This window comes from Saccopteryx leptura, chromosome 2 (genome assembly GCF_036850995.1).
Source record: "Saccopteryx leptura isolate mSacLep1 chromosome 2, mSacLep1_pri_phased_curated, whole genome shotgun sequence".
In the NCBI taxonomy this organism is placed as follows: domain Eukaryota; kingdom Metazoa; phylum Chordata; class Mammalia; order Chiroptera; family Emballonuridae; genus Saccopteryx; species Saccopteryx leptura.
The window spans coordinates 35,205,269-35,215,052 of record NC_089504.1 but is presented as its reverse complement, the minus strand read 5'-3'; the positions used below and the strand labels follow the sequence as shown (position 1 = coordinate 35,215,052).

General features: G+C 50.1%; 1 protein-coding gene across 1 annotated transcript; it reads left to right on the top strand.

Annotated features, from left to right (window-relative positions):
• The first annotated feature begins 4,372 nt into the window (after window positions 1-4,372).
• ALDH1B1 (aldehyde dehydrogenase 1 family member B1) lies at window positions 4,373-8,813 on the top strand. The gene is made up of 2 exons (XM_066367608.1): window positions 4,373-4,507; window positions 6,612-8,813. The coding sequence occupies exon 2, from the start codon at window positions 6,622-6,624 to the stop codon at window positions 8,173-8,175; it is 1,554 nt and encodes a 517-aa protein (XP_066223705.1). The 5' UTR covers window positions 4,373-4,507; window positions 6,612-6,621; the 3' UTR covers window positions 8,176-8,813.
• The last annotated feature ends 971 nt before the right edge of the window (window positions 8,814-9,784 follow it).

Below are 9,784 nucleotides of genomic sequence, written 5' to 3'. Positions count from 1 at the left end.
GTGTACCACAGAATTTTAATAATTAGTTTATGTGTGCCATGAGATGTAAAAGGTTGAAACTCACTGTGTTAAATCATCCAGGGTGCTGGCTTGGGAGTCAGTTCTTACCTGGGCCTCTGAAGCCCCACATGGTCTGGTCCCTGCCTACCCTTCTAGTCTCTTCCAGAGCCTTCATGATTCCTGCTTCTGCTCGACTCGTCTTTTCCCAGTTCCTTGATTACACTCGACCCCTTCCACCTCTGGGCCTGAGCACAGGCCTGTCCCTTTCACCTGCCCCTTCATTTGGTTGATCCCACTTGTCCTTCAGCTCTCATCCTTTGCCCTTGCTACTCCAAGCGTGGTCTTGGCACTAGCAGCATGGCATCACCAGGGAATTTGTTAGAAATGCAGAATATAAGACATTCAGAATTAAGAAGGTTTAACAAGGTCCCCAGAATATGTAGGGTGCTCTGCTGACCAGTTCTGACTCGAAAACAGGTTTGGCACAGAGGTTGGAGCAGGGGGGGTTGCTGTTTTCAGAAAAAAAAGAATGCTGGGTAAGCAGAAGACACAATGTTCACCATAACTATGGTATGTCTACATGGAATGCTGTTGACCGCTTGGCCTGCTCTGCTAGGCCAGGGCCATAAACTCAAATGCCTATTAAAAGCTGTAAATGAGTTAATCTTTGTATTTGTTTCCCACTTGTTAGCTGTAATACATTATCACAAACTTAGTGGCTTTAAACACAAATTTATCATCTCACAGTTCTAGAGGCTCAGAAGTCTGAAATGTGTGTCACCGGGCTGACATTAAGGTGTTGACAGAGACGCATTTCTTCTGAATGCTGGGGAAGTTTTGTGCCTTTACTTTTTCCAGCTGCCTGCTTCTTTGGCTGGTGGCTGCATCATGTCAACCTCTGCTTCTGTCATCACACCTCCTTCTCTGATATTGACAGTCCCGTCTGTTTTTGATAAGGACCTTTGGGATTACATTGCCCCCCCCATGATCAAGACAGTCTCCCCACCTCCAGATCCTCAACAGCGGATGCCTCACGCTCTGCCCGCCGCTCTGCTTCCACCCCAGTGCTATTGGGTGATTGTGTGGGAGGCTTGATTGTAATCTGACCCGGGACACTTGTTCCCTGTGGACTTTGGACAAGTCCCTTTCCCTTTCTGGGTCTCGGTCTCCTCCATGATACACTGCAGCGCAGAGGGAGGGAAAGAGAAAGGAAGCCAGGCAGGCAGAAGGGAAACTGAGTTTGTGGAAGTACTCAGGTCTGGTTTGGTTTGACAACATTCAGGTTTTGGTCGTGTTCACAGAGTGTAAATTTTATGTAGAAGTTCACTTAGGAGAAAAAGAGGGGGCAAAAGGTATACTTAGATTGTTTTTTATAAGCATCTTTATTTTAAAATTTCCATTCCATGTGACTCCCTCAGTGTCCTGAGCCAGGCTTCTGCGTTCAGTTCAAATGCAGAGAACAGAGACACCTGTCATGCTCAGTGTAGAATAAACACCCAGTGCAGCTCGCATGTCTTTTTGTTTAAAATGTTTCTGTTCCACTCATTATCTCAGAGCCTGGAATCTTTTCCAGTAATTTCCTAGACATATAAGGCTTCAAAATGCCGAAGGCTAGAAATAGCTTCTCTTCCCCCACCAGGCCAGTGTAAATACATCCCTGGATGACATTTCTTGCTGACAGTGACCTCAGTGTGGCTTGTGTTATCTCACTGTTTCCCCTTCAGTCCTTTTAGTCTAAACACTCACAGTGGCTCCAGGCCCAACATCTGTTACAGAGGCCTGTATCTGTTTCTCTTCTTTCTTTTCTCTCTCTCTCTCTCTCTCTCTCTCTCTTTCTTTTTGCCAATTAAAAAGCTGAATCCAAAATAATCCCGTAAAATAGTCAACCCCTCTGCAAAAATAACGTGTGCATTTCTCCCTTCACCGTCGCACATTCACCCTTCTCTCCAAACCATAAATCAAGCATCATGGAAAGTTCTAGCTTTCTAATTTTTAAATGCTTTTACAAATGCCTTGCAACAGGACTACTGTGGTGAGTTCTGATGCTAAACGCAGCCTAGGGGGTTGTCAAGGGTGGGCATGCTGAGTGCAATCTAGAGACAGACAAAGCCGTTGCTACTGAATAAGCCTGTTTCTGAAAGCCATCTGTGTTGGAATGATAGACTCCTCAAAGACCACTTAGGCCGGTGCTTCCCAAGTATGGTTGCACATCAGAAGCATATAGAAAATTACATTTCTGGGACTCCATCAACATATAATGAGTTAGAATTTCTGAAGGTAAAACTCAAGGAGATTATAATTTTTGTTTTGAAGCTTCCAGGCAATTCTGATGCTCAGCTAAGTCTAGTTCACATCTCTGGTACTCTCCTTTTCAGGATTTTTCCAAATGGTTGCCTATCCCTCCTTGTATTCCTCCAGTGATGGGGGGCTCACTGCCTTTCAAGGTCTGCCATTCATCCTTAGTCAGTTGTGCTTTGTCAGGAAGTTCGTCCTCTACCCTCTGGAACTTCCCCTTAGTGTTGTGGTTTTGCCTTTTAGGACCCTGAAGACCACATCTGCTTTTACCCTTCAGAGATTTGGAGGGTGCAACTTTGTCCTGTGAGTCCTATGGAGTGGACAGCTCCAGTTTCTTCAGCTGTACCTCACAAACACAGCCTCCATCCTCTCCTTGTGGTGATCACTTCTTGTCTGCCACTGGCCTCTCCCACCTACTACAGATTTCCAATGCGGTCTGACCAAATGAAGATTGACATTTATTTTGTCATGGACTGACTGCCTCTACTGAGGCCTATTGATGATTGATCAAACAATCATTAAGTCAACCCATGAGTGTCTTGTCAAGTGCCCAAGGAATGCTAGGCTGGCCATGTGCTATGGGGGAGGTAGACGGGGCCTTGCAAGAGGCCTCACAATCACAGGGAAACAGGAACACAGATGTGGCAGGATGCAAGACATAGTGATTTAGTAAAGAACTAAATTTTGCAGCCAGGATTGTAGACATCCTAAGGATGAGAACTATGTGAAACAGTCAGGTTTAAACAGGAGAATGTGAACAGTATGTGGAGAGATAGGTATTTAATACAGAGAGCTGGGTGCTGACAGAATTGCTGAAGGGCCAGAGGGACAGCAGCAGGCTTTAGATGGCCTAGAACATGGACATGGCCTGCCAGCCTCATTACTATCTGTGGCCACCTCTGCAGTTAGTTAGGTCAAGACACACCCCTGCGGCCATGATTCAAAGAGCAGGTGGCCAGAGTCGAGCTGCAGCCATAGGTGCCACCCCACACCCGGGAAGCCTGGGAAAGGATGAGGAACACTAATGCAGAAAGTCCTCACATTTCTGCCACCATGTTAGTGATGTCCCAAAGGGGCAGGGCTATACCCCCCACCTTCCACATCTGGCCGAGGTACCACTAATCAGCAGCACTGAGTTCACATCCAGAGCTCTAGCTGCAAACGAAGCCCAAAACTTAGCTCTTAGCTGCCCACCCTCTCCAACCAGCAGGAGGGAGGGTGCAGTGGTGATGGCATAAGTGAAAGTGTGGGTGTCTATCTGAGCACCTTTTATGACAGCAAGATGGAGACAAGCTAAATGTCCATAAACAGTCCTCCCTACAGCTTGTAATTAATTAGTGAAATGAGAAAAGATTCATAAATCAGAGTTTAAAAAAAAGTGATGGCAAAATAGAAAGTTACGATATGATTTTAATTCCATTAAAAGAACTTTTGAAAAACGCAGAAAAAACATACCAGCAAGATAAATGTCAAATTTTTTAAAATTAAATTTATTGGGGTGACTGGTTAATAAAAAGTCGACTTTTGGGTGAAAGGGTGGAAAGTAATGTTTTATCTTCACCCTCTCCTGTTTTCCAAGCTTTAGCGTGCATATATTCTTTTTATCCTTAGGACAAAAAAATGCATTTTAAAAATGCACAAGTAGAAAAATCTTCACGGAACTGAGAAAAGAGCAGTGAAAGTGGAGACAGAAGTTAGTGACCCAAGGTAAAAAACAAAAACAAGCAAAACAGACAGGGGAGGAACGAAAGGGGGTAAGGAGAGGATCAAGGATGACAACCTAACTAGGTGCATCGTGCGGGAGGGAAAAGTGCAAAATATAATTGGGGTCCAGTCTCAGACGGCTGTGCGACCTGGGGAAGTGTCCCTTTCAGGGTCTTAGTTCCCGCGCTCCACCAAGCGCTTTAGGACTCCAGCTCGGAGTCACCACGGGAGGGAGGGAGCGCCTGCGTGGTGCGGCCGCCCTGAGCGCGTGGCTGGGTTGAAACTGAGCGGGTCCACCAGAAACCCCGACCTTCCGGTTCCTGGAGGGAGGAGCGGCCGTGGCCTCCAGGCCGAAGACCTGCGGCGCCCCAGGCGTAGGCGGAGCCTCATTGGAGGCCCAGCGTCCGGGCTGCGCGGAGGCGGGACCTGCGGCGAACACTAGGCGGGAGGCTGCGCTCTCCGGTGATATCCTGCACCTGCACCTGCGCCCGAGCCCGAGCTGCCGCAGGTAACGAGCGCCCTTCTCCTCTCGAACCCCCCACGCCCACCCCGGGCAGGCCGCAGCTCCTGTCACCGTGATGGAACCCTCCCCTCTAGGCCTCCGTTCACCCATCTGGGGCCGGTCTTTCCACTTTGCGTGCACTGTAGAACCCTCTCCCCGTTTCCCGACCTTCTCCCTGCACCGGATCTCGTCCAGGGTCCGGAGGTGGCGCAGGAGCTCACAGAGAACGCAGACACCCCTCCATCCCTCTTATCCCCCCCGCAAACCCTTCTGATTAGCTAGCCTGAATTTCTCCCACCCAACCGGCCCACTACAGTGGAGGGCTTCTGAGCACCCCTGACTGTAGCGGGTAGCCAAGAGGCTAGGACACGCCCCCCCCTCCATACAGAATAGGTGAGGTAGGCACCACCTGTTCCTAGCTTGATGACTCAGAAGGTCTGGTTCTTGGCACAGGGGGAACTAATAGAGAGAACCGAAGAAACTGCCCATAGTCAGGAGAAAACACAAAGCTAGGACTATGGGAACCTGGGCTGAGGTTCCTATTTTTACTTGCTGTGTGTCATCAGTAAGCCCTTGAACGTTCACTCTCTGATCCCCAGCCTTCTTCCAGAATGCTCAGATCACCCCCGGGCTGCTAGGAGTTTCCCTGAGTTAACTGCTGAGACAATGGCCTGCAAACTGTAAAGCCTGGTGCATCGGTGAGCAGTGACTTCCTATATACAAATGGAGGTGCCAGGGCAGTCCCTATATAGGCCCCTAGAGTAGAACAGTGTTGGCTTAGCATAAAAGATTTCTCAACCTTGGTCTGCGACCACTTCTCCCACCTGTTTAGCCCTTTCACCGCCACCCCACGGATTGATGACTCCTCCTTACACCCATTGCAGAGGACCCCTCCCTCCACAGACCCAAGCTGCTTCTTCCCCAGCATGGGCAGGGGGCAGAGCACTGAGCAGAGTGGAACCTGAATGAACCGCTGACAGCTCCCCCTCAGCTTCCCCTGAGGTAGGGTTCTCCTGCAGCACTGACTTGTAGGCAGCTGAGGACCTGGTTGGGGTGTTTTAGTGGATGAGTTCCTTGCCCTTCTCCATGCCTTGTGGCAGAGGGTAGAGAGTAGGGGTTGGGCAGTAAGGCAAGTTCATTCCTTTTTGCTGTTGGGTGGGGCAGGACTCCAGTGAGAGAGGGTAAAGGTGGAGGGACTGCTATTGTGTCTGGAGAGTGACTGCTTCAATAAATCTAGGAACTTTAGACTCTGTTTAAATTTCACTGAAAAGTTTTATTTATTGTTTAAATTTTAAAGCTGTGGTTTCAGTCAAGTCTACACTGTTTGCAGTTGTGGGCAGAATTAAACAGGCCCATCTTTCCAGCTGCTGCTGGACTAGCCGCACCCCTGGGAAGCTGGGACTTGTGCCTGGGAGCCGGGCTGACCTGGTTTCTGAGTGTGCTTCCAGCTCTGATGTCCTGGGTGCAGTGTGGCAGGCGTGTGTATGCACAGCCCCATGAGGCATTTTACACGTGAGGCAGCTGAGGCACAGTGGTGAAGTGAAGAGAGCCCTTCTCCAAGAGAGCAGCTCTGTCTCCGAGTCCCTTTGGTTTCTACTCTATTCTTAGGTCAATGAAACAGTCTTTGTGGACATTGATGTAGCAGGCAGAATTCCAGCCAGCAGGGCTATGGTAATGAACACAACAGGGGAAAAGTCCTGCCCTCTTTGACCTGTTGTCTTATCGGGGAAAGTCAGACAATTAACATAAAAACGTGTGAAAATATATACTATTTGGTATGTTATCTGGGGCAAAATAAAGCATGGTACTGGGGATAGAGAGTGCTAGGGGTGAGGAAAGTTGCAACTTTATAAAGGGTGTCACAGAAGGCCTTGCTGAGGTGACGTGTGAACAAAGACCCAGAAGAGGTGAGGGAGTGAGCGGAGGATACATGGGACATGACCAACTTGGACCAGAGAGTTCTTGAGGGCCTATGTATACCTTACAGCCCATGCTTTTTGAGGTGGTACCCTTTATGCTAGAATCTTGGAACGTCTGAGCTGGTGGGCCTTTGGAGGACCCCCTGGGCCCCTCTCACCTGTTCATGTTGGTTCCCCCTGTCCCTCTCCAGAGTAGTCAGTATGCTGCGCTTCCTGGTGCCCCGGCTGCTTTGCTTCCAAGGTCGGACTGCCCCGTACTCCTCTGCAGCTGCCCTCCCGAGCCCCATCCAGAACCCGGACATCCGCTACAACCAGCTCTTCATCAACAATGAGTGGCACGATGCAGTCAGCAAGAAGACCTTCCCAACAGTCAACCCCACCACGGGAGAGGTCATTGGCCACGTGGCTGAAGGGGACCGGGCTGATGTGGATCGGGCCGTGAAGGCAGCTCGTGAGGCCTTCCGCTTGGGGTCTCCGTGGCGTCGGATGGATGCCTCTGAGCGGGGCCGGCTGTTGAACCGCCTGGCTGACCTAGTGGAGCGCGATCGTGTCTACTTGGCCTCATTGGAGACCTTGGACAATGGGAAGCCTTTCCAGGAATCTTATGTCTTGGACCTGGATGAGGTCATCAAGGTGTACCGGTACTTTGCTGGCTGGGCTGACAAGTGGCATGGCAAGACCATCCCCATGGATGGTGAGCATTTCTGCTTCACCCGGCATGAGCCCGTCGGTGTCTGTGGCCAGATAATCCCGTGGAACTTCCCCTTGGTCATGCAGGGCTGGAAGCTCGCCCCAGCACTTGCCACTGGCAACACTGTGGTCATGAAGGTTGCAGAGCAGACCCCCCTTTCTGCCCTGTACTTGGCCTCTCTCATCAAGGAGGCAGGCTTCCCCCCTGGCGTGGTGAACATCATCACAGGCTATGGCCCTACAGCAGGAGCAGCCATTGCCCAGCACATGGATATCGACAAAGTTGCTTTCACTGGCTCCACAGAGGTAGGCCACCTGATCCAGAAGGCAGCCGGAGATTCCAACCTCAAGAGAGTCACCTTAGAGCTGGGCGGGAAGAGCCCCAGCATCGTGCTGGCTGATGCTGACATGGGCCACGCTGTGGAGCAGTGCCACGAAGCCCTCTTCTTCAACATGGGCCAGTGCTGCTGCGCGGGGTCCCGGACCTTCGTTGAAGAATCCATCTATGATGAGTTTCTCGAGAGAACAGTGGAGAAAGCTAAGCAAAGGAAAGTTGGGAACCCCTTTGAGCTGGACACCCAGCAGGGGCCCCAGGTGGACAAGGAGCAGTTTGAACGAATCCTGGGCTACATCCGGCTTGGCCAGAAGGAGGGGGCAAAACTTCTCTGCGGTGGGGAGCGTTTTGGGGAGCGTGGTTTCTTCATCAAGCCCACAGTGTTTGGTGATGTGCAAGATGACATGAGGATTGCCAGGGAGGAGATCTTTGGGCCTGTGCAGCCCCTGTTCAAGTTCAAGAAAATCGAGGAGGTGATTGAGAGGGCCAACAACACGAGGTATGGCCTGGCTGCGGCCGTGTTCACCCAGGACCTGGACAAGGCCATGTACTTCACACAGGCACTCCAAGCTGGGACCGTGTGGGTAAACACCTATAACATTGTCACCTGTCACACGCCATTTGGAGGCTTTAAGGAATCTGGCAATGGGCGAGAGCTGGGGGAGGATGGGCTTAAGGCCTACACAGAGGTGAAGACAGTCACCATCAAGGTTCCACAGAAGAACTCCTAAGAACGTCCACCATGGAGACCCATCTTCAGTCCAGAGATTCCATAACCATCTACCAGTGGTTGCCAAACAATTTTTTAGCCACAGACACCCTATTATTTACTCCAAATGAACTCTTAGAATCTCGACAAATGAAATAATTAAAATCAGAACTGCTCTAGTGCAGGGATGGGGGCTGGGCTCAGAGTCCTATTCTTCTGCATCCTAACCCTACCCCCTTGGAGGCCCTGAGTTACTTCATTGAAACCTTAAGAATCTCTGGAAGATAGATTTAAAGCTACTGATCTGGACTTTTCCTGATAAACCAAGGGATTTCTAATGGATTAACCTGCTGGCTTAGTGGGTGGACTTACCTGAGATACGAGATTGGAAGGCATTGGTTTCGATGGATGCCAAGTCTTGGCTCCATTCTTCAATGATTTAACCTAAAAATCAAGGTGCTTTTCCTTTTCTGAGTACCTGTTGTTGGCTATTTTGCCTGATTTCCTTTCATTTTGCTACTAATTTTCTTTAATTTGAGGGAAGGAATGGGCAAAGAATAAATGTATATAACCATCCTTTTTTTTTTTTGTATTTTTCTGAAGCTGGAAACGGAGAGAGACAGTCAGACAGACTCCCACATGCGCCCGACCGGGATCCACCCGGCACGCCCACTACCCCTCCGGGGCGTCGCTCTGCTGCGACCAGAGCCACTCTAGCACCTGGGGCAGAGGCCAAGGAGCCATCCCCAGCGCCCGGGCCATCTTTGCTCCAATGGAGCCTCACTGCGGGAGGGGAAGAGAGAGACAGAGAGGAAGGAGAGGGGGAGGGGTGGAGAGGCAGATGGGCGCCTCTCCTGTGTGCCCTGGCCAGGAATCGAACCGGGGACTTCTGCACGCCAGGCCGACGCTCTACCACTGAGCCAACCGGCCAGGGCCTAACCATCCTTTAAAATAAGTCAAACAACCCAAATGTTCATCAATTACTGAACAAAATGTTTTCATGGAATATTCCTTGTATTTTTCAGCCATAAAAAGGAATGTCAGCCCTGGCTGGTTTTCTCGGTGGTAGAGTGTCAGCCCAACATGGGGAAATCCCAGTTTTTATTCTGGTCAGTGCACATAGGAGAAACGACCATCTGCTTCTCCATCTCCTTCATTTCTCTCTTTCCCTCCCACAGCCATAGCTTGAATGGTTGGTTCCAGGTACTGAGGATCGCTCTGGGGCCTCGACTCAGGCACTAAAATAGCTTGGTTGCCAAGCAATGGAGCACCAGCCCCAGATGGGCAGAGCATCTTCCACTAGTGGGCTTACCAGGTGGATCCGGTTGGGGTGCATGTGGGAGTCTGCCTCCCTGCCTCCCTACCTCCCCACCTCTCACTGAAAAAAAAAAAGGAATGAAGTACTGACATACTACATACAACATGGTTAAGCCCTGAAAACATGCTAAATAAAAGAAGACAGACATATAAGGCCACATGCTGTATGATTCCATTTATATGAAATGTCCAGAATAAGCAAATCCACAGTGAGAAAGTATCAATAGTTGAGTGGTTGCCAAGGCGTAGGGAGGAGAGAATGGGGAGTAACTGCGAACGGGTGTGGGTTCTGTGGGGAAGAGGTTTTAATATGC